This window comes from Micromys minutus, assembly GCF_963924665.1.
Source record: "Micromys minutus genome assembly, chromosome: 1".
Lineage (NCBI taxonomy): Eukaryota > Metazoa > Chordata > Mammalia > Rodentia > Muridae > Micromys > Micromys minutus.
Window position 1 is genome coordinate 217,326,992 of NC_137969.1, and position 27,421 is coordinate 217,354,412.

Genomic DNA, 27,421 nt, shown 5'->3' on the forward strand with positions numbered 1-27,421 from the left:
GCAGTTGTTCTTTGCGGAACTACTTGGTGACTTTGTAGCAGTTGGGTACCAGTTGGGGTTAGATAATGAGGGGCTCTGTAGCAAAACCAATACCTCAGCAGCAGCGATGACAATGTCTGTCAGAGAAGCTGACTCCTTTTGATCCTTCCAAGATTATTTATGCCAAGTGTTGAGAACATTATAATAACCCACCTCCATGAGCATGATACTTATGAATGGCTTTATTTTATTCAAAATGGAACATTAAAATAACAATCTCACAACATTTACTATCCTATCGTGTGGTCTATAGCTGAAGCTAGCATTCAAGAAAACTTACAAGTATTGCCATTTCCATAGCAAAGATTAAGTAACTGTGCTTTAATTTTGGTGCATAAACTAATGATTAAAAAGTTCCTGAATTCTTAGCATTTTGTTTGTCCCATTAGTGACATTTATGCTCAAAAGGCTGGCAAATAGGAAGTATGATACCTTATATTTAAACACAGTGTACAGTTTTAGAAAGTATGACAATTAGCCTATAGGTGTAACTGGATTCTGGTTTGCACATAGCACAGAGAAAACATCTTTTAAAGGTAACTACTTTCTAAGGAAAGCCTTTAAAACTTGTGAGGAAAAAGGTCACTTGAGGAGAAAGCCATCCCTTAGTGGGTCACCATCTTCCACTGTCAGGTTTGCTGTCCCTGTGTAATGGGCTTGTCCTGCAACTTCCACTATGACAGCTTTGAAATCTCCACACTTTGCTTCCTGAAAAAGAAGACAAAAGACTAAGAAACTTCTCCAGTTGGCCGGTGTGTCTAAGGCTTGTCTCTTCAGTGTCATGATTAGAGAAATCTACATGTTGATCCAAGCACATGAAGGTTTTGAAGTGAGTGATGAAGTGTGTTTAGTTAACTTACCCGGATAAGGGGGCACACAAGAGGGTCTAGAAGCTCAGAAACCTGCTAAGAGGGAACTTTAGGCTACAGAGCAACATTATGTCTCAAAAAAGGAAAAAAATCTGATCCTTAACTGATACCCAGAGTCATAAGGCACTATGTAATGTGGAGGAGATGGAATACCCAATAATTTGGAGGTAGAATTTATAGCCTGGCAATGCAGACAGACAAGAAACTGTGAATATGAAAAATCTGGCCATAGTTTCTAGCTTAGAAGTGCATTATTTATGCCCTTAACAAAAGTGAAGTAAGAGTGTGGTTTTTTGAATGAGAATGGCACTGTGGCCTTATATATGTTTGAGTGCTTGGTCACCGGTTGGTGGAACTGTTTGGGAAGGATTAGGAGGTGTGGACTTTGGCAATGTGTCACTGCGGAAGGCTTTTGAGGTTTCAAAAGCCTACTTCATTCTCAGTTCTCTCTCTGTCTTCTGCTTTTGGACCAAAATGTAAGCCCCCGAGTTACTTCTCCAGAGCCATGCCTGCTTGCTTGTTGCCATGCTCCCAAACATGACATTCATGGACTCTAGCCCTCTGAACCTGTTAGTCCCAAATAAATTGCTTTCTTTTATAGGTTGCCTTGGTCATGGTGTCTTATCACAGCAATAGAAAAACACATGTGAGAAAGAGAGAGAGAGAGAGAGAAAGAGAGAGAGAGAGAGAGAGAGAGAGAGAGAGAGAGAGAGAGAGAGGTGGAGGTGAGGAAGGGAGAGGGAAAAGTTTTTAATATGCACAATTATGATACTTCGATGAGTATAGTGAACTGTTTAAGGGTTAGACTGCACAGAGGTACAAAACAGACAGGCAAGGATGAAAGTCTGAGACTTATGTCTGCAGATGGTCAAGAACCAAAGTCCATGGTAACCAGTGGGATTTCAATGCATGCTATCAAACCTCTAAAATAAGTACTGACAAAAACATATTCATATAGTGTTATGCCAAAATGCTTTAAAAATCTGTACATGTATCTTTTTTTTTTAAAAATAAAGTTATAAGAAAGAAAAAAAAGAACCAAAGTCCAAGAAGTAGACAAAATAATTCAGTGTCATCTAATTGAAGAAAGACTAGAAGGAAGCTGAGGACCAAATCTAGAATCACCTAATTGGGAGCATGGGAGATGAGCATGAGAGGCACCAGCTAAGATCCGGGAAAGCACAGGCTCTTTACAGTGGGTGTGGTGAGAAACTGGCAGGTGTAAAATAAATCACTGACAATTTGTTGTGCTTTGAGTATGACATGTTCCCCATGGGTTAATGTAAGTATTTGAACACTTGGTTTCCAGTTGGTGGTGCTCTTTGGGGAAACTGTGGAACCTTTAGGATGTAGAGAGCCACTGAAGAAATGGGTCTTTGGGGTAGTCTTAAGGGTTTATAGCCTAGCCTACTTCCTGCTCCCTGTGCTTCCTGATAGATGGCTTCCTGCCACGAGGCCTTCTCAATGTACTGCTGTGTCTTCCCTGCCATTATGGAAGATATTCCTTGAACTACAAGCTAGAATAAAACCTTCCATTGGGTATTTGGTCACAGCAATTATAAAAGTAGTGAGTACAAAATCCTACCTGTGGTCTCTGGTTTTTCTAATTTTTAAAATAAGAATGAGTGAAAGTAAAAGTAAAATGTCAACTATTAAATCAAGATATAGTAGTTCCACCATTTAGCACCTTTGCAGTGTTAGTTGGACCCAGGGCCTTGTGTCTGCTGAGCAAGTGCACTGCCCCTGTGGTGGTTTGAAAGAGTATGTCATAGCACTCCCAGTGCTCCCTGCCTCCTGAGTTCTTAGCTGCTCCGCTGCCATGCCTGTGATGATCTCCTAGAGTCAGGTAAGGTTGAAATGGAAAAGCATGCATAAAGTTCTTAGCTTGGAAACTGACATATAAAAGAGTTCCCAATAAACACTGTAGGTTACTATTTAAACCCAGTCTCAGACTCTGAAGACGTTATGATTCACATTACATACAACATAGAAGGCTTGGATATTATAAAATCAATGTGTGATGTGTGGATCCATAGGTTAAAGGTATCTCAGTATTCAGAAAAAAAAGTTTAAAACTAGTTACAGTAGATTGCTCCCCATGTTAAAGGACTCTTTCTGAGTATATTCATTCGCTAACGTAGCTTCCCTAACAAGTCTCATTTACTATTGAGTAGATTCATTGTTATTACATTTGCAATTTGATTGTCTTTATGTTTTTAAGATTTATTTATTTTATTTATATGACTACACTGTAGCTGTCTTCAGATACACCAGAAGAGAGCATCAGATCTCATTACAGATGGTTGTGAGCCACCATGTGGTTGCTGGGAATTGACCTCAGGACCTCTGGAAGAGCAGTCAGTGCTCTTAACCACTGAGCCATCTCTCCAGGCCCTACAATTTGATTTAATTACAAAAAAAAATGTGAAGACTCACACCTTTTACATAATACTGTACGAAGTATAATAGATCCATACAACAAATCAGATAGATCCATAGAGGTTCCAAACGCTAAAGTAGTACGTCTCAAATCTTTTAGTCTCAGGATGCTTTTATACCTTAATCTCTGAGGACCTCTAGAAGCTCTTCTTTATACATGATCTTTATCTCTCAGTACTTATTGGGAATTAAAGTTTTTTTTTTTTTTTAATTTGAAAACAAACCAGTTACACAGAGATGTATACACACTTATTTTTTTGTAAATTCAGATATCTGTATGGCAAAGAGTGATACATTAGAAAAGCAGCATCGTGTCACAGCCCTGCGGGCCTCTCGTCTGTCTCAACAGAAACAGCTGGATTCTCACCTGCTTTGGCACTCAGCCGTTCACTTGCTTGGGACATCGTGTAGCCTGTGGGGAACACAGTGACTACTTCTGAGAGGGTGAGCGGAAAGCAAACCATGGTTAGTTTCATCTCGAACATATTTCTGACTCATGGAAAGCACAGTGGGTCAACCCAGAGGTACAACACTACACTTTAAAATTAATATCCCCAGGCTGGAGAGATGGCTCAGTGGTTAAGGGCACCGACTGCTCTTCCAGGGTCCTGAGGTCAATTCCCAGCAACCACATGGTGGCTCACAACCGTCTGCAATGAGATCTGATGCCCTCTTCTGGTGTGTCTGAAGACAGTGACCGTGTACTTATATATAATAAATAAATCTTAAAAAGAAAAAAGAATTGGTATCCCAGTTGAACACAGGTTTTTATAGGTCTGCTTTCAAATGCTCGTCTGAGAGTACAGTGAAGAAAGGTATCCAGCACCCAGCGCCAGCCTTTTCTGTCTCACAAGACATTGGCACGTAAGGAGTTAGTTAAACTCACCCTCACAGCACAGCCCGTGAACACCGAGCCAGTTGCGCTGCTTTTGAAAGCTCTGGTCTGGTTCAGCTTCAGGAGCCCCTTATGATACTGTAGAGCAATTCTGGCTGTCACTCCTGAGCCAGTGGGGCTTCTGTCGACCTGTTTCGGAATCAGTAATTACAGGAATGTGAGTGTTGTCCATCAGTTGCATGTTCGATCCTAACACTTACAGTCTTGATACCTGTTCATCTGCAAACACGCAGATGTTGGTGGTGGGCTCCTCACTATAAGCATCTTTGCCATCTGTTAAGATAGTTCCATACAGAAAACCAAGGTCTTCACTCTCAGGGTGGTTGATTTTAAACTGCAACAAAACAAAACAAAAACAAAAATAAACAACAACAAACAAAAAAGACCAACCACATGTAAAAAAGGTTTTGATTCAAATTCATCTTAAGAACTACTGTCAACAGTAGACTCTTAGACATAATCTTCTCAATGCATATCATCTTTTGAAATTACCTTGTTGAATACATTTGCAAGTAACTGCTTGATATTGGGTCATTCTCTTGATAAAGTTTTATCGGCCATTATGATTCCCATGCTGAGCTCCTGCTCAGGAAGCTGCTCTGAATCTAGCCTCGACTAAATGTGCAGTCTAATTTATATGCACATGTAGCACAGACTCTGTGAAACTCTTGTGTTCAGGATGGAGAGTTCACAGGCTGACACTGCCCGAGTTAAGAGCATCATGGGGAAGGGAAGAATGTAGGAAAATCCAGCAGATTATACCTTTTTAAAAAGAAAGTGAAAAGGGTTCAGAACTACTGGTAAGAAAAAAACTGGATGAAGACGGGGTTCTTTGAAGAACACTGACTGACGCACACAGAGACACATAGCCCAGGACCGGCAGTGGGAAAGACTATCCAGGCCCAAAGAAACTGTTTCCAGTCCTGGGGAGGTCCGGCAGTTGAGCTTTTCCTGGATCATTGTGGTTATCTGATATCAATGTCTGAGATCGATGTAATAATCATATCTGATAGCTATGTCTGAGATCACCATAATCATCACACATTTATCACATGCCACCAGTTTGTCAAACCAAGTTAAAGAGACCTGCAAGCTATCTTTCATTGCTGAAAGTCGCATGCTGTCTTCCACTATAGCACATAGTGTGGTGTGCTAGCTCCTTCCACTAGACCAAGATCCTGGGATACAGGGACCTGTCCTTCCTTTGGGTCTCCCACATCTAGCTTAGTGTCTGACATATGCAATACTTTCTTGTGAAACACATGTTAAAAGAATAAGGTTGAACTTAGGGAACATTAACTTTGGACTTTCTTCTACGAAAGGTCCTTCTCGAAATCTGCATCAACAATATGCATGGCCTGGCCATCAGCTGACAAAGCAGTTTCTCTGCCCAATTCTCTGATGATGGAACTTCAATTCTCTCAAAGTACAAGGATTCTGGATTTTCTCAGTGTCCACCCACTGCATTATCACCTGCCTGAGCAGGTCAAGCATTAACAGAAAGATCAAAATTGTTTCTTTTATTAAGAAAATGATGGAAAAATGAGGCTTTTTTGTTTCATTAAAAAATAAAGTGGAATTATTTTATATTTTAAAACCATTAGCTATATATCTGATAGGACAGAAAATTGATGCAAATTAAAATAAATTTGCAATAATTCTGCATATTGGTAAAATGATAGTCCCAGAAAATGCTAATTTCAAACAGCAATATTCTGTGTATTTTCTTTTAAATATATTTATTTTATGTATGTTTTGCCTGCGTGTATGTCTATGCACATATGTGTCAAGTACCAAAGAAACCAGAAGAGAGCATTAGATGGTTATGAGCTGCCGTGTGGGTGCTGTAAATGAACCTGGGTTCATTGTAAAAGCAGCCAGTGTTCTTAATCCCTTAGCCATCTCCCCAGCCTTATGTTATATATGTTCATTTTCCCACTAAAGTTTAAGTCTTGTCAAACTAAAGCCTTGTTAAGTGAGCCCATAATAATAATACAAGCATATTAAAATCATGTATTCTTTAGGGCTATAAAATCATGTAACAAGACATTTAGCTTGTAATGTTGTTTTACTTATGAGTCCTGACTCAAAGTTCACTGGCAGACTGTGCTAGAAAAGAATAGAGTCACTTATCACCTAAATTGACTTTATTTTAAAAATCAGGAAAACCAAAGACACATTGAGATGAGGTGACAAATGCTCTCAGTGTCAAAGCTAGAATTCACTAGTGTCATGCCTGAGCCCTGTTAGTATGAATAAATATTTACATGCATCTGTGCCTAATTTCCTTAGTGGACGTGACAATGTGTATTTGTCCAAGCCACAGTAGGGGACATCATCGTCAGAGTAGTACTGGGACTGACCTGAGCTTTCACTGCACTTGTCAGTGTGCTCGCTGCATCCACAAGGTCCCTCGTCTTTGCGGAACACACATCAAGTCCTAATTTTTCTGCGCTAACAAATGCATAAAATGCTCCACCATAGGCAATGTCCACCACCACCTTTCCATGGCCAGGAACATCCACTGTGAGGTCTGAAAGAAGCATTTGCAGGTACTTTTGTTAGGGAAAAAGAAATCACATTGTTTTAATTCTATGTACTCTAAAGGAGAAACTTTAACAATGAAAAAGAATGAAGCAGAAATCCATTTTCTAAGTGTCAGGTAAATGAGAGCTAGGTGCACTCTCCACCCCCTAACACTCCCTCTTAGATAAAATGTATCCAGATGTTTCTTTTCTTCTCCCTTAGATATAGGTATCTGAGTGCTCCAGGCTCTTTTGTAGGAAATACTGAGTGACTAAGAGATGGGGAAACTCTGGAACAGCCTCCTGTGAACACTGTAAAGGAATACATAGGGGAAGGCTTCTTCTCCAAGGACTTGAATGCGATTCATAAACTGTAGTTATAATGCCAAACACATTTTTAATTGATTTTTAAAAAAAATCTGAGTATAGTAGCACACGCCCACCCCACTAGCACTGGGCTTGCAGATTTGCATAATGCCACTTTTTAAGATCACATATTTGGGGACACTGGAAATGAAGAGATTCAACCACGAGTACATCCTATGTGCCAGACACATTGCCTACACTAGCTGCTTAGTTACTTACCTCAGCACCAGGAGGCAGGCACTATTATTAAAGACACTCCCATTCTTCTGAAATCCCCACCAAACAAGTGGCAGAGCTTGAAGTCAACCTCAGAAGTCTGTGAGGTCTCAGCCCTTTCCCTTGAAATATATAACCTGTCTTCAGAACTCAATCAAAAATCCAACGTCTTTCCTTTTGTCTATGCAAGCTTATCCCTGGGATTTTAAATTGATTCCCTTCAGGTAAGCCTTCGGGCATACCTAACAGAAGGGTCTATACCACATGGAAGATTAAAGAGTTACAGGATGAATAAATAAAACAGCCTTTCTTTATAAGTTCTGTTAGACAAGAGGATAAAGTTTCAAATCTATCACTTGGTACGGATGAGGTTGGATAAATGAGTTTTCTACAACATCGAAATACATCTTTGTGAATTGCAAAACTGTTAAGGATGAGAGGAAGATAGCCTGCCTGCCAGGCTTGGGTTTGGATCCTGGTTCTGCTTCTCAGCACAGCTTTGCTGCCCTCCCACAGAAAATGCAATTACTCAGTTCCCTTCAAGTATTGCTTTGAGAATCCCAGGCAGTAACACACAGAAAGTACCAGGTACGGGTCAGTAGGTGTGGCGAATATCAGTATGAAAGCCAAAGCTTAATTTCCGACCAGAATGGCACTCTCAAGAGGACCAGAGAGCCAGTCTGCACAGTCTCCAAATTTCACTGATGTGGCTACTTTTTCGGTCACTATCAATACAGTCTGCTGTAGTAGACCCCCTAGGGCACAGTGAACAATATAAAGGTAATCTATTGTGTGTATATGTGTGTGTGGGGGCTGAGCTCTGTAGCATACCCCCCAGGTGAGCATTGGTGACGCCTTCTTATCACAGATGGTGACTTTCTCACACAAGGCTGCTAAGGTGGGAAGGGGAAGATCAGTTCTCTTCAATACCATCTGATTTTTATGGGCTTCCAAGAAGAGGATGTATGATTTCCTTTTCCTCATGCCTCAGAGGGACCATTCAAATCCTAACTTTTGTGCTGCCACACAGGAATGCTGTGGGGAAGTATGGAATCTAAAGGTCTGGCTATGTGTCTTCGTTATGAATCTGAGACTAATAGCTTGCTCCTGCTCCTGCCGCTGCTGGTCTCAGGAAGTGGACTCCCTTTAATCTGCTGCTTCAGGCGCTTAGGGAGAAACTAGCTATCCAGCTAGTTAAATAGCTGGTCTTGAAAAACCAATAGCAATGATGATGATGATAAAATAATCATAAATCATTTTCCCCAGTGCCAACTGGATGTGACACCCAAACTCTCATAGGGCATCAAATTCCTCCAAGGCATTCCTCATCACCGGTGTTTCCTCAACTGAGGCTGCCCTAAGCCTGTTCCGCTACAGTGTCATTTATGCCCAGGCTGATCTAGACTCTAATTATTCAGGGAGGATCAAGATCGGGTTTTCTAAGAATGCTTTGCACTTGGGAGAAAGGCAGTGGTAACCTTATTCCCGGATTGGCTAAATTAGCTCCCAGTTCACCTCCAGGCAAACATTAAACATCTACTTGGACAGAACTCAATCCGGCCACTGTGCCTGACCTGCCACAGTAGTAAGTTTCCAGCTGGAGACCCTGAAACCCAGAGACAATAAAAATCAAATGATTACAAAATGGTTTAAGTAAGTGAAGACTTTATGGAGAGCATACCCATAGCTATCCTGGGCAAATGGGCCCTGCAAGCTGCATGCTGGATCCTCTTGCTACAGAAAACAAGCTGCCAGGTGATTTCTGAGAGGGATGCTCCTCTTTGTAAATGTTCTGAGAATGCGGATTGTGTGCTTGGCCAGACAGCAAAGGATCGCCCTGTTCACTTTTCTGCACATCCAGAAAACAATCCTACACATCTTGAAGTCTCTGCTTCTTGACAAATATTTTTTCAGATATCTAAAAAATTCTACCAGCTCGAAAGAAGCAGAGGCAGGTGACAGAGGGCCACCCTAGTCAGCATCGAAATTCTAGGGTTCCATTCCAGCCAGGGCTATTCAGTGACACCCCGTCTCAAAACAATAAAAACAAACAACACCCATTAGCTTTAAAAAGATAAAAACTTAAAAATGTTTCATACCCTCATTACTAACCACAAAAACCTCTGAGCTAAAATGAAGGTATAGACTCAGTCAAGGAGTTTGTGAACTTTGCCTAAGGTTGCATGGCTTTGAGTTGTGAACTTGTGTGTCCAGCCAATGACTTTGTTTCTCAACAAGGACACTAATAATTTTGTCTACAAATGCAGTTCCTTTAGTCATATAGTTCCTCCCCAAAGCCAGGGAGTCTCATTGTATAGCCCTAGTCTGGCCTGTAACTGAAGTTCCCCCTGTAGAGGGAAGGCACTTAGCAACTGAGGAAAAGAGAGGTCATGTTCAGTAACTTATTAGGAGTAATGTGTTTACCAAGCATATTCTAGGTCATACTCTGGTACACACACGGTCCTTTGCTCCTTAACTTCAATCTACTGTGGAGTGTCTACGAATCAGGCCTTGTGTGTGTGGATCCACTCAGCAGGATAATGGAATTGCATTCACCTAACCTGCAAGGCCTAAAGACACTAAATCGTGTGCAGTAATCTGAAATTACCTTTTCATTAATCGAAAGGGCAGGCTGGGTGGGTTAGTTGCGCAGATATATTCAGCACAGAGCAGTAGTTAGATTCGTGGATTGTGCCTCAACAGGGTCTAGAGGGTCTCACCCTTTACCTGAGGCCAGGATAAAGGCTGGGACGCTGTGGAAGCGCACAGGCCCGCAACTGCGGCCACCTTCGCACTCCACGAAGGCAGTCACCAGCCCGCACGGGCAGTGGATGTTGACCTGGGCCTCCCCGGCGCCTTCTGGGGGTGCGGCCACCAGTCCGAAGTCGAGCGCGAAGCGGCCCAGCGCCAGCACCGCGTGGCCGCACATGGAGCTGTAGCCTTCGTTGTGCAAGAACAGGACGCCTAGGTGCGCTTCGGGCAGCTCACTGGGCACCAGGATAGCTCCGTACATGTCCCGGTGGCCGCGGGGCTCGAACACGAGTCGCCGCCGTATGTAGTCGAGGTGTTGACGCATGTAGCGCCTCTTGGCCAGCAACGTGGGCCCTGCCACCTCGGGACACCCGGCGTGCACGATGCGCAAAGGCTCGCCGCCTGTGTGCATGTCCACCACCGACAGTGCCGGCGTCCTCGGGTCGTGCGGGGGTAGTCGGGTCACTGCCAACGCTGCCTCCATTGTCTGCGGCTCTCCAAACTGGGGAGAAGGCGCCAGACCCCACGGAAGAACGCGCAGAGCCGGCGGCAATCTCAGAGCCAAGCCGCGGAGCAGAGACCACCCAGTGACAAGCGCCTGGAATCTCAGCCTGGGCGGGCCCGAAGCGAGCTGGGTTCTGAGTTAGACACTCAGCAGGGGCGGGCCTCAGAGACTAGACGAGGCGGTGGGCAGGGCTTAGAAAACTAGCCCCCCCACGGGGGCGTGGCTCCAGAGGCTAGACCACTCGGCGGGGGCGGGGCTAGGAGGCGAGACGGCTCGCTGTGGGCGGGGCTTCGGAAACTAGCCACGCGGCGGGGGCAGGGCCTAGAGAATTAGCCCATAGAATGGGGACAGGGCCCCAGAGACTATTTGGCGGAGGCGGTGCCTAGAAAACCAGCCCGCACGATGGGGGCGGTCCCTGGAGACTTCAAAGCAGGGTGGAGGCCAGGCCTCGTGAATTCCTTAGCGGGGGCGGGGCTACAAGCTTGGTCTAGGAAACCCCGGCGATGGAGACCAGTTCAAGTTGGAGGCTGGGCCCGGACGAGTCTAGAGTCTGGACCCGGAAAAGGTGGAGCCTGTGAGCTCAGACCCGGAAGCAAGAGAGAGGTTTCCAAACCTCGATTAGGAAACTAGGTTTCTGGGAATCTTAGGCCTGGAAGCCCGCCGCTTGTATCCCTCTACACCCCTAGTGGGGGAGGCGGCTGTGGGGCAGGGCTCCGAGCCTAATGTAGCAGAGGCGGGGTTCCAGAGCGATTGCCAGACTAGCAGGAGGCGGAGCGGCTGGGAGCGCGGTGGCCCGGATGTTCGGGTGCTGCGTTCGGACCCGCTGATCCCCCTCTTCTCTGGGGAACCTAGTGTGGCCAATGGGTAAGTGGTCGATTAGGCTGCGGGCGTGTCTCTGTCTTTGTTTCCACTGCTTTTCCGCCGCGCTGTCTTGGGCTCGCCTCTGGCGAGCAGCACTCCCTAGGCGGGTACCCTGGCCCTTTGCTGCCCTGAGCACAGGCTCTGAGTTCTCCCCGGGTTGGGCTGGTCTGCTCCAGAAAGGCTGGAGAAGATCGCGTGCGCAGAATTAAAGGCTGAGGCTTTGTCGTGCTCTTTCCGTGTTCCTTCATTCAGTCCTTTTGTTCTTGTCCAGGAAAGCATTCCTGGTGGTTGACTTCAGAATTAGAAGTGGTAGTGTTAGAGCAGGGCAAGCAAGCAGAAGCTAATTGCCACGGGACTTGCTTTTTCAACCTCAAATATAATTTTTGTTTCTGTTTTTCCAGACAGGGTTTGTCCGTGTAGCCTTAGCCGATCTAGAACTCAATCTGTATGTAGACCAGGCTTACTTTGAGCTCAGAGATCCATCTGCGTCTGCCTCCACAGTGCAGGGTTGAAAGGCATGCACCACTGCTCTCGTCATCAAATGTAAATACACTGAGCCCTTCACAAAGGGTCTAGACTGTTGCAGAAAAAAAAAAGCAAGGACAACATTTTAGCCGTAGTTCACCAAAGGCTTTAGTTTGCTGCACTGATTTTCAGGCCTTGGTTTTGAGATCTTTTAGATGCAAAGTCCATCAAAGTCCAGTGCCTTACCTTCCTTCTCAAAAAACCTGAAACAATTCATGTGTTTAGTTCACTACAATTCAGATGCTGTTTTAAAAAAAAGGTCTTAAGGGGCTGGCTGGAGGGAGGGCTCAGCGATTAAGAACACTTGCTGTTTTTCTTGGAGTTTGGTCCCCAGTACCTACAGACCTGCTCAGGCACCTCTGTAACTCCAGTTCCAGTGGAACTGATATCCTTTTCTGACCTCCCTCTTTTGGCTTCTGCATGCGCCCTGCTGGTACATGGTGCACAGACACAAATGCAGGCAGAACACAAATACACATAAAAACATAATATTATAATAATAAAAGTTTTTTTTAAAGAATTTAGAATAAAGAAGAATTTTTTTCTTAAGATGTCAGATACTTGGTAAAGTGAATATATCAAACATGAGACATTTTAGACTTTTCTGTTTTCCTTCGGCAATGTTAAGTACAAAAAAAAAATCTAGTCTACAGGAATTTGAAAGGAGAAAGGACCTTGTAAACCAGAGTCTCCACATTGTGAATGGATGGAAATTTGAAGAAATCATTGTGCAGTAATAATAAAATGTGTAAATTCACACATAGGCCAGCTGTTTTGGGTTCATTTCACAGCATAAGGCAGATTCTTACAGAAGACAGAACTGTCATGGCTCTCTGAGACTCATCGTGATCTTTGAGCAGTATATTCCATATGTGATTATTTGCCATGTACTGTAAAGAGAATCAGTCGGGTGTCACTGATGCAGAAGAGGCCGTCAGTAATTTCTCTTGGATGAGGTCCTAGATAATTTAAGAAGAGCTGTTTTTAATTCCCTTATGCCTTTAAGAAGCTGATCGCAAGGCAGTTGTTCACAAGTAACTGGTCTGGAGCTCAGTGGTAGCGTTGATGGAATTTATCCTTGTCCTCAACAAAATGGTAGAAGCCAGGATAATGCTTTCATATGGAGGTGAACTGATTTGTCTTAATGACCTACCCTCCACTCTGAAATTCTCTTCAGAATGTGGACAGCTCAGTTTGTCTGTTAATGTATTCTGTTATGAACAAAGGATGAGTGTGTGTGGGCCCATGTCTCAATTTGGCAAAAATGAAGGACAGTGATTGCAGCTGGTCTTTGCTACTTTGTGGGCTCTTTTCTCACCCTTTATTTTTAGGTTTCTTCCCCTTATCAGTAGGTAGGAGAGAAAAAGAGAGAGGAGAGAGATAATAGAGATCTCTGTATCTAATTTTTTTTCTTGTTCCTTCTTTGCTTGTAGCTGGCCTTTGCTACTTTACAGGTTCCTTTTTCATGACATTTATTCTCTGCCCCTCCCCCCAGTTACATCGCCTGTCTTCAGATAGGAGAGAAAGAAAGATGGGGGGAGGGGTATAGAGAGTCTTGAATCCACTTCTTGCTTCTTTGAGCATAGCCACTAACAAACTGCAAACAACCCCTGAATGACCAACCACCCCAACCCATCCTCGCAAAGCCCTAGCATCTATATTCCCTCTGAAAAGTTTTCAGAATTCTGAACATCACACAATTGCAGAAACTATCTGCAGCTACCAAGACCACGTCTTTGCTAGAGCGTGAGGCGAATCACAGTCAACTGCTATGAAGCAGCCTTACATCCCCACACCAGGGATTAAATACATAATATTTTGATGTTTTTTTTTTTTAAAGAAACCAGAATTCTCACTACAAGTGACCTTCTATCCGTGATTTATTTTAATTAATTTTCTAAGTTGTGTGCTTGTGTGTGGTATATGGTGGGGGCGGGGATGAGGTGTACCTGCTATAGCCTACACATGGAGGTCAGGAGAGGACTTTCTGCAGTCCTTACCATGGGCTCTAGAGGTCAGACTCCTCAGGTTTAGTTAGGCACGCTCAGCAGATGCTTTTTACCAGAGCCACCTCTCTGGCCCCTATCAGTGATTTTTTTTTTTTTTTTTTAAAGTTCTTATGACCTTATAACCAATGAAATTCTAAAGTCTAATCATAGGGGCTGGCTTCCCAGAGCCATTGGGAAGATTCAGGGTTAGGTGTCTGGGGCCAGAATCTGCCGTGCTGGTTGGAGACCTTGGTGGGAGGCTCAGTGTGAACAGCAAGATGGGAGTCCAACTTTCTGTACCGACACAGTGTGAGCAGCTTTGAAGTAAGCGCATCAAGATTTGTCTGTCACATATGTTTAAAGTGAGGTTGAGATATTTGTGTCAGTCAGCCCAGCTGTTTTCAGGCTGCTCTCCTTTAGAATCACAAAAGATGTTACCCTGCTGGCATTTGTTTTTAAAAAGCTGTCGATATTCAACCAGCATGCCTTGGGCTCTACTGTGGGAAGACCCTCTTGTTTAAAAATGGCTCGAGTGAGATCTACGGAGAATGTGGGGTAAGTCCTGTGTTCATATTACTTCATTTTAAGATTTGTTTACTTTGAAAACACTTTGCATGTAGAATTTTTTTTTGTTAAACATCTTCATGAATGTGTAAGAATATAGTATTAATAAAATCCTTGCTTTTATTAATTTTATTATTGGCACGGTAATTGTTATATTCAATTTTTCTTGGCAGATAGATTAAAAGAAACTTTATAATGTCTAAGTGTTGTTTAATGATTTAGCAAAGTTTTTTTTTTCCAGTGAATTAACATGACAACTCCAGAACATGTCTGCAGTCGTTTTTGTATGATGTTACTAACAAACAAGGTCTTTCACTGAATATTAGTTAGCTATTTTAGCCACTCAATGGATGTTTGTTAGCATTCTATAGACTGCACAGGTTTTGGGATTTCTTGACATGCTTTCTCTTTGAGATTTCATTCTGCTTATGGGTTTGGTTTTCTTTGTTGATCTTTCAAAAGCTACACACACATACCAACGTGTTTAAAATACAACGGAATCCTTTGTAGACTGACCCTAAACCACTGTCTGCGTATAAAACAGTGTTTTTACCTGTTGTAGGTGTGCCCAAGAGGGCAGAGGACAAATGCGCAGAAATACTGCCAGCCGTGCACAGAGTCCCCGGAACTCTACGACTGGCTCTATCTTGGATTTATGGCTATGCTCCCTCTTGTTTTGCACTGGTTCTTCATTGAATGGTACTCGGGGAAAAAGAGGTGAGCACATCTGCTTGTGTCTGCATGAAGTAATGCTGGGATAAGGGCCACTCACTGTGCTGCTGAGTCCACAGTCTTCTGCTGGCCTCACCCTCTGCTGGCCACACCCTCTGCTGGCCACACCCTCAGCCCTCCAAAGGGGTGGGGCGTATCTTAGTGGGTATGATGCTCTCTTTAATGTTTCTCTCTGTACTCTTGAAAGAACATTATGTCATAATACTTACTGAGTTTCTGCAAAAGTTGGTTATAAGCACAGGCTGTTACTGTTTCAGAACAAATACTTTATAACTTTCTAACACTAATGATCTAGTATGATTATGAGAGCTGACTAATACATGGTTGGTGTATTTACTGAGCAGCGTATCTTATGTTTGGAAGATCAAAGGAAGAGACAGAAGAAGCAGAGAAGACAGACAGGTACCTGATGATAATATAAACCCATCTTAGAGATGTATCGAAGTACTCTTGCCAACAAAACACCTAGGAGTCAGAGAGAATCAAGAGAAAATGTATGCCCAATGGATCCAAAAGCCTGAAGGAGAGAAGCTAAAAGAGTTTGGTAGAAGAAAGATTGACTGTTGATGCGGAGAGTCATGTGATCTGAAGTGGTGAAGGATGGGTTTTAAATGAAGGAAAGGTAATACTGAAGATGAAAGGAGGCCAGAAGGCGGTCCTCTACAGAGAGCAGGAGCAGTCTTCCTAGCTGTCTCAGCCTTAGCAGTTTTAATTCCTCTACTTCTGTGAGTTTCTCCTGCTTTGGAGTTTTTACTTTCTCCAAAACCTTTTTGCTGCCTGGTGTTACGGAGGCAGAAAAGAGTGTGGTGTGAGTGAAAATGAGACCTGAGAGGAGACTGGCAGGAAGAAGGAAGGCTGGGTGCAGAGGCTCGGGACGGAGGAGGCTGATGGACAGTTCATAAAGCTGGGGCATTGTCAACTGTCTGTGAGACCTGGGATCTGAGACCTGAAAGAATGGGGCAGACTACGGTCTGATGCCGTAGACAACCTCACTTCAGTTTCAGTGTGCTTTTATACACGATGTAACAAAGAAAGCAGCGATCCAAGGAAGATCCTTGGAGTTTAGGAAAACATGTAAATAAGCATGGGTTGAAATATGATGAAATGATTCCTATCATCATGAACTAGGTTTGGATTTTACTCTAGAAGTAGGAATTATAAAGAGCCCTTGAAGGTCAGATTGTGTGTTTATTTCTACTGTGCATGCAGTAATTTTATCTCTGACGTACGCCAGCGCTGCTCGCTGGGACTTCTCAGTGACACTCAGGCTGTAACTGAAATCTGGGAAATGGCAGAAGTGAAGCAATCCCAAGGATTCTACTCTTTCAAAGAGTGAATGAGGGGCGGGAGAGATGGCTCAGTGGTTAAAGGCACTTGTCACTCTTGCAAAGGATGGAGGTTTGGTACCCAGTGTCCACATGGCGGCTTACAACTTTGGAGCTGCAGTCTCAGGGTACCTGACCCCCTCATTCATATCTCCAGTTGCAGTAGGTCTGACACCCTCTCCTGACTACCACAGGCCCTCAGCACTCACTCATGAATATAATTCATACACATAGGTTTTTAACTAAGTTAATTAACTAGTTCATTAAGTAGCCAGTTACCTAATTATATAATTAACTAGGTAAGTAATAATTAGGCTATTGATTAATTAATTAGTTAATTAATGTTTTGAGACAGAATCTCACTCTATCGTCTAGGCCTATGTGTAACTCACTATGTGTAGCCCAGGCTGGCCCCGATTTTGTAGTAATCCTGCCTTTCGTGGTCAGCCTCCCCAGTGCCGAGATGATAACTATGAACCATGACACCCTGTTACTCTGGAATATACCACTTGCATCTGTGGAGACTGGGAAGTGGCTCATCAGAATATAGATCTGGCCCACCGTCTCTCTGTGTCCTTACATGGCAGAAGGGACAAAGATGGTTCTGACTCCCCGGATGAACAGACAGATCTTTTAGAATGGCAGACCTTCAGACTGTAGCAACAGGGTTGTCTGAGGAGCTGATGTGCTTCCCTTGTCTGCACTTTAAAGAGTGTAGTTTCGGGGTTGTCGCTGAGACATTTAGGGCCATGTGTGAATGAGCATCTGACTGAAGCACTGGTCCTGTCGTGTCTCTCCAGCTCCAGCGCGCTTTTCCAGCACATCACCGCACTGTTTGAATGCACCATGGCAGCCATCATTACCTTACTCGTGAGCGATCCCGTGGGCGTCCTCTACATCCGTTCATGCCGCGTACTGATGCTTTCTGATTGGTACACGATGCTTTACAACCCAAGTCCAGACTACGTCACCACGGTGCACTGCACTCACGAAGCAGTCTACCCTCTGTAAGTATTAAGACCCAAGACCATTGAGAAAGAAATGGTTGTAGATTCCATTGATTTTGAGATTGATTATTGTGAATTTATAGGTGAGATAGTAGAAATTATTTTCTTTTTTGGATGTATACAGAGTATAATAGGAGGAAACATCATGTCTTAGTTAGGGTTTTACTGCTGTGAGCAGACACCAATGACCAAGGCAGCTCTTACTATAAGGACAGCATTTAGGCTGGAGAGATGGCTCAGTGGTTAAGAGCACCGACTGCGCTTCTAGAGGTCCTGAGTTCAATTCCCAGCAACCACATGGTGGCTCACAACCATCTGTAATGGGATCTGATGCCCTCTTCAGGTGTGTCTGAAAGACAGTATACTCATATACATGAAATAAATAAATCTTTAAAGAAAAATAAGGACATTTAATTGGAGCTGGCTTATAGGTTCTAAAGTTCAGTCCAGTATCATCAAGGTGGGAACATGGCAGCATCCAGGCAGGCATGAGAGTTCTACATCTTCATCTGAAGGCACCTAGGAGAAGATTGGCATCCAAGCAGCTAGAATGAGGGCATTAAAACCCACGCCCACAGTGACACAGCCACTCCAACAAGGCTACACCCCCTAATAGTGCTAATCCCTGGACCAAGCATATACAAACCATCACAGTCACTTTTATTTTTTAAGACATGGTCTCACTATATGTGCTAGGCTGTCTTTAATTTCATCCTGCCTCAGCATCCTTAGTACTGGGATTCCAGGTTTATACTGCTGCGTGCTCAGAGAGTCCGTGTGTGTGTGTGTGTGTGTGTGTGTGTGTGTGTGTGTGTGTGTGTTATATCAGGGAATAAACCTAGCACCTCAAGTATGCTAAGGCTCTACTAAACTGTATTGTTAGGTATAGTAGGGCAAGTATTTTTTGCCATAGAAAACAATACATACACTTACATGCACACATATACTTAGGAATATGTTTTCTATGTTTCGTAGAGTTTTTAAAAAAGAAGTTAAAAGGAAAACCTTTGGGAATATGTAATAGAGATGTGGTATTTGACATATAGGGAAAAAAATGTGGACTCTGGAAACAAAAACAGCCTGTGTTTAAATTCTGGGTCTGTCAGTTACACTAACGTGTATGTTAACAGTGTCATACAATTTCAGCTTTTCCATGGGCAAATGGGAATGGTACCTTATGGGTGCTTTGAGGGTTAAATGGCTCCATTTAAATGTATTAGGTGTTGTGTGTTCTGCACGTGTGGGTGTTCAATAGCAGTGGCTGCCATTATTGTCTGAGTATTTGGGTTAGGGTTTTGTTTTGTCTTTGTTTGTTGTTTCGTTTTGTTTTTGCAAATGACAATAATCTTGGTCAGAACACTATCTCTTTGATTTAAGACCATTGAGGATAAAGGTCTTAAACATATCAATATCACAAATTCCTCATTTTTCAGATACACCATCGTGTTTGTTTATTACGCATTTTGCTTGGTGTTAATGATGCTTCTCCGACCTCTGCTGGTGAAGAAGATCGCATGTGGACTCGGGAAGTCCGACCGGTTCAAGAGTATCTATGCGGCGCTTTACTTCTTCCCCATCTTAACCGTGCTGCAGGCGGTTGGTGGGGGTCTCCTGTGTAAGTGTGATGACAGAAGAGTCACTGCCGTCCTCCCACCTAAATTTTACAACGTTTTCTTTAAAGTCATTCTTTAATCTTCGAAAGGTCATAGTGTAGATTTCTGCTAAAACATAGTGTTATTAAAACCAGAACGGAATAGAGTTTCTCAGCAAATTGAGATGGAAGTTTATAACTAAACTGGAAGATTAAAAAATTCTGAGCATAAAAATTTACCAAGATGCTTTATATATAATAGATAAAAATTACGTTGTCAGTATTGTTTGCTGTTGTCTAAGATTCCTAAGGGTCTTCGTAAAAATCCTTTCTCCTTAAAATTGTCAAGAAGTGTGTTAGGATAACGTTTTGTTTGGCAACCTTAAGAGTGAGGAACGCCGCTCTTACAAGGCTCAGTCATGGTATGGGAAGCCGAAGCAGAGATTTCCAAATAGCTGGGGAAACCTAGGAGGGAGCCTTTGGGTCCATTCTCATTTCCCAAAACTGTTTCATGATGTCTTTTCTAAGAAGTCTTCCAAGAAACAGAGGAGAAGCCTGTTGGTCTGGGAACAGGCAGGGATGGGTATTCTACAGCTCAGTGATGTAATCTGCTCAGGAGGAAATGGAAGGCTCTGTGGGATCTGCCTCCCGTGTTCCACTCACAGACCTTGTTGCATTTAGCCACCCAGCTCCCAGCATCCCTGTAGCTTCAGCCCACTCTGCTTATTTGGTTGCTCTGCTACTGGGACTTGATTAGTTTTTATTGCGGTGATAAAATACCAAGACCAAGGTTCCTGAGGCTTTAGGGTCCATTGAGGCTGGGAATTGTGGCAGCAGGGGGTAGATATGGTGGTGAGAACAGCTGAGAGCTCCCATGAGGATGCAAGCAGGAGACAAGAGAGTGAAGTAGAAATGGCCTTGCTCTTTAAACTCTCAATGTCAGACCCCAGTGACAGGCCACTCCTCCGACAAGGCCACACCTCCTTCACCTCCCAGATAGCACACCAACTGAGTACTGAGTACTGAGTACTGAAACCGTGAGCCAAGGGGAACATTCTCATTCAAACCACAGGGGTTTAGGTAAAATTGTGACAGGATCAGGTCTGCCTTTTAGAAAGATAACTGGATGAATTAGGTAACTGGATTGTCAGAGGAGCCACGCTGAGAATCTGCTCGGAGATGGCAGCAGTGGATTGAGCCTTCCTGCCTGACTCACGGTGTAATGCTAGGGATGTGGAGCCATTCCAAAGGCACAAGATACCAAAACAAGGGGCAAATTAAACGAAGGTTTGAGAATGAACTAAAAATATGAAAAAGTAACCTTGTCTTTAAATAACCAATAGATAGATAATCAGTATTAGTAGAAATATGTAGATTGGGAAAGTGAGTTTGTTTTAATATTCAGAATCTTTAAGAGGTTGTAGGTAGGAATTTATAGTAGGTGTTTGGAGGGACTGTCTAGGCTGTTAAGTATTGTCATCTAGTCATTTTCAGTCACCTCTCAGCATCACTACATGTGAGTCACAGATGGCCTCGGCCCCCTGCTGTATATAGTACTTCAACCCCTTCCTCTCAGGATGCTCGGAAGTGCATCATGCTGAGCTCGAGGGAGAGATGTTGCTTGTCAGGAAAATACTACCCAACTCATGTTTTTTAGAATTAATACTTCCATCCCAACAAGGACGTTTTCCTTCAGGATCTTTCATGCTTCTGATCCTTGGACACAATTCACTAGGAGAACCCGATAGACTGTTCCAAGTTGGACAGCCGTAAAGAACTGAAAATTGACATTCCCAACCTGGAACATGTTCCGACTCCGAGGGGACTCAGGCATTGGTGAGACCAAAATTGGGCTGATTGCTAATTTGGGACCATTGCTAAGTCTGACTGGAATACTCAAGGAAGCTCTCAGGCTGTTGAAGATATCTTCATGATGGGGCCATTTGGTGTTGGACCTTGTTCTTCCTATCTCATGACAGAGACATGTTTGTGGTCACAAAGCACAGGGCTTTTGGAGCAGCCTGCGGGAGCTCTGTGCTGGTGGAACCTCACTGACTGTGTAGACCCCGGTGAACCCGTGGTTGGAATACAAAAGTTATCTGCCTCAAAGCCGAACAGAGTACTTAGAGGTGGGTCAGTGAAGCAGTGAGAAACACAGTTAACAGTTACCCTGCTTCCCTCCCACTGGAGAGGAAGAAGAGATGAAGTGAGTGATGATAGTTTGAAGACAAAAAGAGGAAGAGAAGGGAATGAAGGGAAGCCTCAGACTGAGGGTCAGCCAAGGGGGACGATGCTGTAAGGATAAGAAAAAGAAACGGGGAATTCAGGATGAATACATTAATTACATTAATTGGGAAAAGCCAAACAGGACCAAGCCCATTCAGAGCAGAGATTCTGATCACATCCCTCAGGAGGAATATGGCCGATTCTGTGAGAGCCTCTCCGGTATGTGGGAAGGCTTGACAGGCAAGCGCTTGTCTGGAGTTAGGATGGAGTTCAGGGTGTTGCCCTTAATCCCCTGGCAAGCTTCTTGTGATCTCTTGGAGAATAAGAAGTCATAACGCTGAACTCTGTGTTCTACGTGGACAGCTGTGATGAGCTGACGCTCAAATAACACAGTTACATCTGTGACACTTTTGGCTGAGGGTTGCCTCTGAACATCTTCCAAGATGCTCCAGCAGAGCAAAAGCATTTCCACAAAAGCGTTGTACGAGAGGGCTGTGAGCTCTTCTTTGACCTGGCAGAAAACAAATACGTGGTTCTGTGAGGCTTTCTCCTAGGAAACCTAAGGCTTGGAATCCCCGGAGAGTGCGCTAAGCCTTGCTGAGCTGCTGAGCTGTCTGTCACATCTCAGTCTGGAGATGGCTTCTCTGTCAGCACATGTCTCACATGAAGGAGACTACTCCGGTGAGAGCAGAGAGGAGCTGGGAAATGGATGTTTATGTGACAGCCTCATTGGCGAGTACTGAGTGTGATAGCTCAAGGAGTTTGATGGGAAGAGCCTGGTCCATGGCCACGGAGAACAAGATGGAGTTTGAGAATGTCTGCACACTTACGGAGGCTTTCCTGGATAAGGTCGAGGAGATGGTATTCTCTGATAGGCTTGTGTCTTCATCCTGCTGTATTAATGAGCACCTTCAGGTCATGGAAGCCCTGGCACTTTGAGACAGCTCTGTAGAGGACTGTTTGAGAGTCAGAGGGCAGGCACCTAGTGATCAGTCCCAGCCATTGTTGTACGGACCCTGTGGTGGAAGGCTAAGGCTCACAAGGATATCAAGGCCCCGGCCACCTCTGTTAGAAGTTGCTCTGCTCGATTCTGGCTTCTGGCTTGATGACTCATCCAGACCCTCTCCAGCCAAACCCATGCCATGATGAAGGGCGGTGATGGCAGAGAGGAGCCCAGCATTGCTGTTGCTGACGATCCCGGCACCTGAGTATGCCAAGTGTCCATGGAAGCAGATTAGGGTCTCCCTGGGAAGCCTGGCCCTCTACCGTTTTCCTCATGGCTCCTCAGAAGCCTCAGGTGACGCTGGCCCACATGGGTCAGACCTCTGCTATGGCTTGCTGTTCCCTTCTGTGTGTTGAAGGCCAGAAAATCTCCTTCATTAGAGAGCAGGGCTGGGGTTGTGTACTGCTTTTGTTAAATTTTGTCCTGAAATGAAAATAAACAAATTCAAATATAAAGTTACAAATATGTGTCTAATTCTCTGGCCTAACTCTTTGGTACTCTTTGAAGGAAGGGAAGAGCTATGGAATCAGGGGAAGGTTTGGGATGATAACTTGAAGGGAGGTGACAGATAGCATTGCTTTCTAAATCACAGTCATCGCAAGCGCTTCTTCAGGTTTCAGAAATACCCTTCAGAGGGACATTAGACCGGAAATAGGCCTTTTCACACATTTTGCTAACAAGCCTCCACTCATATTCGGGGTATGTTTAAGTGGTTCTTATTTGTTTAGAGGTTGCTATGTTAGTCACAGAGGCCTCATTTTTTAAAAAGATAATTAAAATTTTAAAGGAGATACATCAAGTGTAAACAAAATACGCTTGGCAACTAATAGTAGTTTAAGATGCTGGGGATTGAGAGAAGGGCTAGGACTGGTCTCGAGGGGATCAGCAACAAACTTCTGGCTTAGATACAGTTGTTAGCTAGTGTTTCCGTGTGATCTACGTCTAGCATGTGATTAAAAGTGCTAATCCTCGGGCCCTGGCCCAGCCTCAGGTGCATGAGAGCTCAGGTGGTTCTGCGTCCTACAGTTTAAGGACGGCTCTCAGTCCTGTCTAGCCCAGTAGTACCTGTCTGCCACCCGGAAGTTTGGGCTTTCTTAACAGCTCAGAACTTTTTATGTTTAGCAGTGTTATTTAGCTATAAGCTGGGTTTCTTGCTTTTGTAGTGACTGATTGAGGACACAATCACTAACGTACAAAGTTCTAGGTACTGTTAACTTAGTTCTGAACTAAGCTGAACAGGCCACCACATCCTAAGTAATGTGTTTACTTGTTCCAGATGTGCTTTGTAGAATAATTGGAAGCTTTATAAATTGAAGTTATTTGAAAATAATTGTGTCAAAGCAATTCAAGGTATTTTTTTTCTCCGTTTGCCTATTTCGTGTGCTGTAAATTTGGACATAGTAGGAAAAGGAAAATGGTTCTGTTTTGTAGGGAAGACTTTTGCCCAAGATGCCATCACTGTGCTGATGTGAAATAAAAATTTCCAGAATTTTGACAGGAAGAATACCAGCGGAGAATTAACTGAAAAGTTTGATGATAAATGGGCTTTCCTAAAGATGATGAAGGCTGAGTTACCCTACTGGTTAGTCTCAACCAAGGTTCCTTTTCAAGACCATAAAGCACAGAGAACTGAGTGTCCCCAGTTTTCTTGTTTGGTACGTCGTGGGAACATAGTTCATTTCAATTCATTCTTCAGCTGCCTCACACCTCTTAGCTATTGACAGGTGACCAAAGTTAGATTTACATTTTTAAGAGACTGAGAAAAATCCTCTAAAAGCAAATGTGTGACCATGTAGAAACGATGTGATGCTCATATCTTACAGCTTCTGAAATGTTAGAACAGAGGCAGAGCTGCCCACTGCTGTGCACACTGTGCTTGCACACCACAGCTGTAAGGGGGAGTTGAGATGACACTGGGTGTCCTACAGGGTCACAAGTATTTATAATTCAAAAAGAATGGGCTGTCAGTCCCATCTTGGGACTGGGACTCAAGTCCCAGACTGGCTGAGGAAGAACTGAGCAGAGCTGTGTTCTGGTTGATGATTAGTTTCTAATGTCTGTCTCTTTTCCAGACTACGCCTTCCCATACATTATATCAGTGTTATCTCTGGTTACCCTGGCTGTGTACATGTCTGCTTCTGAAATAGAGGTACGGAACTGGTCTCCTTGTGACAGTTTTAAATAAAAATTGACAATTGAATGGAATAGTAAATATGGTCTATGGAAAGGTATACTAACATGTTCAGTGGTTCCTGGCTAATTGCTGTTACCCATATTTCCTTATCAATTTTATGAGAGGTTGTGTGGGCTGCATTGCATCTTTCCCTGGGAAATTAGGGAAGTAGTCAGTGCTCTTACTCAACAAGATGAAGAAAAATCATCTAACATAATTGTCGTAAAATGGAGCAGCCTCTAACCCTAACCATCACATTTTAAAATATTTTATTTTTAGGGAACTAAGGTAATAAGGGGTTAACAGTAAGAGCAAGTGATGAGAAGTAATGTTCTATTTGCCATCCTAACTTGGACAGATGTCTGATGAGACTTCTCATCAGTGGAGTTTAGGGCATCTCTTCTGTATGTGTTTATCTTAAGGTAGCACATTCACCTCAGTATTCCCATTAAGTACGTCAACAGCTCTGATGAGAACAGCTATCTGGGGCAGAGCTCCCAAGGATTTAAAGGACCTTAGGCCCTTTCACGCTGGGCCACAGTGACCCGGTGCACGTGCCATTTCACGTGTGTTCTCATACTTCTTATGTTCAAAAGGACAACTGGAGAAAACATGTTAACTCTCGAGAGATGGCTGTTAGCACCATGTTTTCTAATGCGTTTGTGACGGTGTGAGGTGTAGCCATACCTTAGGTAGATAATAAAGGAACGGAATGAAATGCTTTGATGGTGGTCATTCAGCCTTCTCAATAGCTTATTTCTCCTTTGTAATCATTATCAGCATTGCAACTGGATTAGTTAGAGAAAATAGGAAATTGGTTTTGACTTCTCATTAACCAGGGAATGGTCAAGGTGTGTTGGAATATTTGAGTAGAATATGCATAGTTACAAATGAACACTGCTTTTATAGATCTTGAAACTCCTTTGGTCCCCTGCCCCATGTGTCTCTGCTCTGTAAGATGTTTTGTGTCTTTCAGTTAGCTCTGTCCTCAGCAGTTATAAACAGGGCTGTGAATCTCGAGACAGACAGTCCATGAGAGACTGACGTGTGAGGGAAGGTTGAAGAGTAACCTACCAGATTCTGCTAGAACATTTAGATACTGCTCGTATAGTGGTTCTATCCTTTAAGTTTTTTCATGTTATCACGTGGCGCCGAAGAAAGAAAATCAGATAATCCATGAGTCGTTTCTGTTGTCTTGAGTGTACTCAGACAGCAGATACTGGAGACCTCAGAGTCAGGAAGTGAGGTGTGTGGAGGTGCAGTGGGCCTGGGTGGAGAGAGTGTGCTCGGTGCCCTTCCTCTTCTAGTTCATGGCTGTGTCAGGAAGCTCATGGTCCCTGAGTAAATGGTGAAGAGGACCCAGAGGAGGGCCCTAGGCCAAGTGTGGCTGCTGAGGGCCCGTGTGCCTGTGTGGACAGTGTGGTGGCTAGACCTGGTGATTGGGCACAGTTCTGAAGTTCTTTTTAGCTCAGGCATTCAGAGTCCTGGCCATGAGTGTGTAAAGACCAGTGGTTTAGCTGGGTATGCTAATCTGTCTTTCTCTTTTCTTTTCCACGACGATCACGCAGAACTGCTATGATCTTCTGGTCAGGAAGAAAAGACTTATTGTTCTCTTCAGCCATTGGCTACTGCATGCCTATGGAATCATCTCCATCTCCAGAGTGGACAGGCTGGAGCATGACCTACCGCTTTTGGCTTTGGTACCCACACCAGCTCTGTTTTACTTGTTCACTGCAAAATTTACTGAACCATCACGGATACTCTCAGAAGGGGCCAATGGACACTGAATATAAAATGCCAAAAAAAAAAAAAAAAAAAAAGTATTCTTAGTTAAAAAAAAAAAGTCAAGTTAAAATGTATTAATAGCATTCTTTCATATGTGGGAAGAAGATTGTCCAGATATAATGCTGTGTTTTATCTTTTGATTTGTCGGACCTGTGGTTACACTTGGAAATAACATGCCCCCACGTTACTATGCTGCACCCCCTCACCTCTGACACTGGAAGCCCGAACAGGCAGTTGTAATTTGTCTCCCTGCTTTCTGTGAAAAACCGTCAACAAGTCTATTCTGAACGCCTTTGCTGTGGCATCACTGTGCCCCCTGTTCTCTGTGCATTTGGCCCTTTACCCTTAAGGAACTGCAAGGCTTGTGGAGTGTGACGGCAAAACCAGAAGCCAAGGATGCCTTTGTCAGTCTCTATTTATTTTCACCAGTACAGTGTTTTGATAACATTACAAAAATAAAGCATAATTTATATAGCAAACTTCTTCTTGAGAGACAGTTTGGTTGAAGACATGTTCAGATTATTGTTCCTGTAAAGAAGAAAACAATAAAGAGTCTAACTGTAAAATAACTCAATGTTTTGATAATTCTGTTTTGTTACAGTGATTATGGGAGTAATTAAAATGTTAAGTATTGAGAGTCATATTTCTTTTGTCTATTGGATAAATAACACTCCCATTCTCTTGTATTTTGTTTCTTAAAACAAGATATGTGAACCATGGAGCATTGATCATGAGACTTTTTTCCAGTCATGACAGTTTGAAGTCAGGATCTTATGACTGGAAGTCTCTGAGGCAGAACGAAATATGAAATATATATTTCTCTGTAATATGTATTCTGTGTAATAGGTCTCTGTGACTGGTTTTGGATTTCGTGTTCATACTCTGAAGGCTTTGAGAGACTTACGTTATAGCCACGGAAAAAAACAAGTAAACAGAGACCCTTAGCCTAAAAATCTGGCCATGTGTATCCATTTGTGGTTTGAAAGGTTAGTCCCCGAATCTGCTCACGGCCTTCCACTGACACCAGAAAACATGA

At 43.5% G+C, this 27,421-nt stretch overlaps 3 protein-coding genes across 6 annotated transcripts in view; 1 reads left to right on the plus strand and 2 right to left on the minus strand.

Moving 5' to 3' along the window:
- Positions 1-205: 205 nt before the first annotated feature.
- L3HYPDH (trans-L-3-hydroxyproline dehydratase) lies at positions 206-10,726 on the minus strand. 2 transcript variants are annotated; one of them, XM_080941492.1, is made up of 6 exons: positions 10,077-10,726; positions 6,606-6,775; positions 4,454-4,576; positions 4,234-4,371; positions 3,715-3,759; positions 613-747 (listed from the first exon to the last, which is right to left on the minus strand). In XM_080941492.1, the coding sequence occupies exons 1-5, from the start codon at positions 10,582-10,584 to the stop codon at positions 3,727-3,729; spliced, it is 972 nt and encodes a 323-aa protein (XP_080797618.1). In that variant the 5' UTR covers positions 10,585-10,726; the 3' UTR covers positions 613-747; positions 3,715-3,726. The 2 variants fall into 2 exon arrangements, with proteins under 2 accessions (XP_080797617.1, XP_080797618.1); XM_080941491.1 differs by lacking the exon at positions 3,715-3,759 and having other exon boundaries at positions 206-747.
- Positions 10,727-11,196: 470 nt separating this feature from the next.
- Positions 11,197-26,937, plus strand: JKAMP (JNK1/MAPK8 associated membrane protein). Of its 3 annotated transcripts, none has more exons than XM_080909771.1 (8): positions 11,197-11,469; positions 14,443-14,534; positions 15,106-15,260; positions 15,639-15,677; positions 17,401-17,607; positions 19,041-19,222; positions 24,500-24,576; positions 26,169-26,937. In XM_080909771.1, exons 1-8 carry the CDS (start codon positions 11,466-11,468, stop codon positions 26,385-26,387), a joined length of 975 nt encoding a protein of 324 aa, XP_080765897.1. In that variant the 5' UTR covers positions 11,197-11,465; the 3' UTR covers positions 26,388-26,937. The 3 variants fall into 3 exon arrangements, with proteins under 3 accessions (XP_080765897.1, XP_080765898.1, XP_080765899.1); XM_080909772.1 differs by having other exon boundaries at positions 14,461-14,534; XM_080909773.1 differs by lacking the exon at positions 15,639-15,677 and having other exon boundaries at positions 26,169-26,908.
- Positions 26,785-27,421, minus strand: part of CCDC175 (coiled-coil domain containing 175) — a gene marked incomplete at its 5' end in the record, with an annotated part of 82,578 nt that continues 81,941 nt past the window's right edge. Inside the window, one exon of the mRNA XM_080912827.1 lies at positions 26,785-26,913. The remainder of the gene's footprint in view (positions 26,914-27,421) is intronic.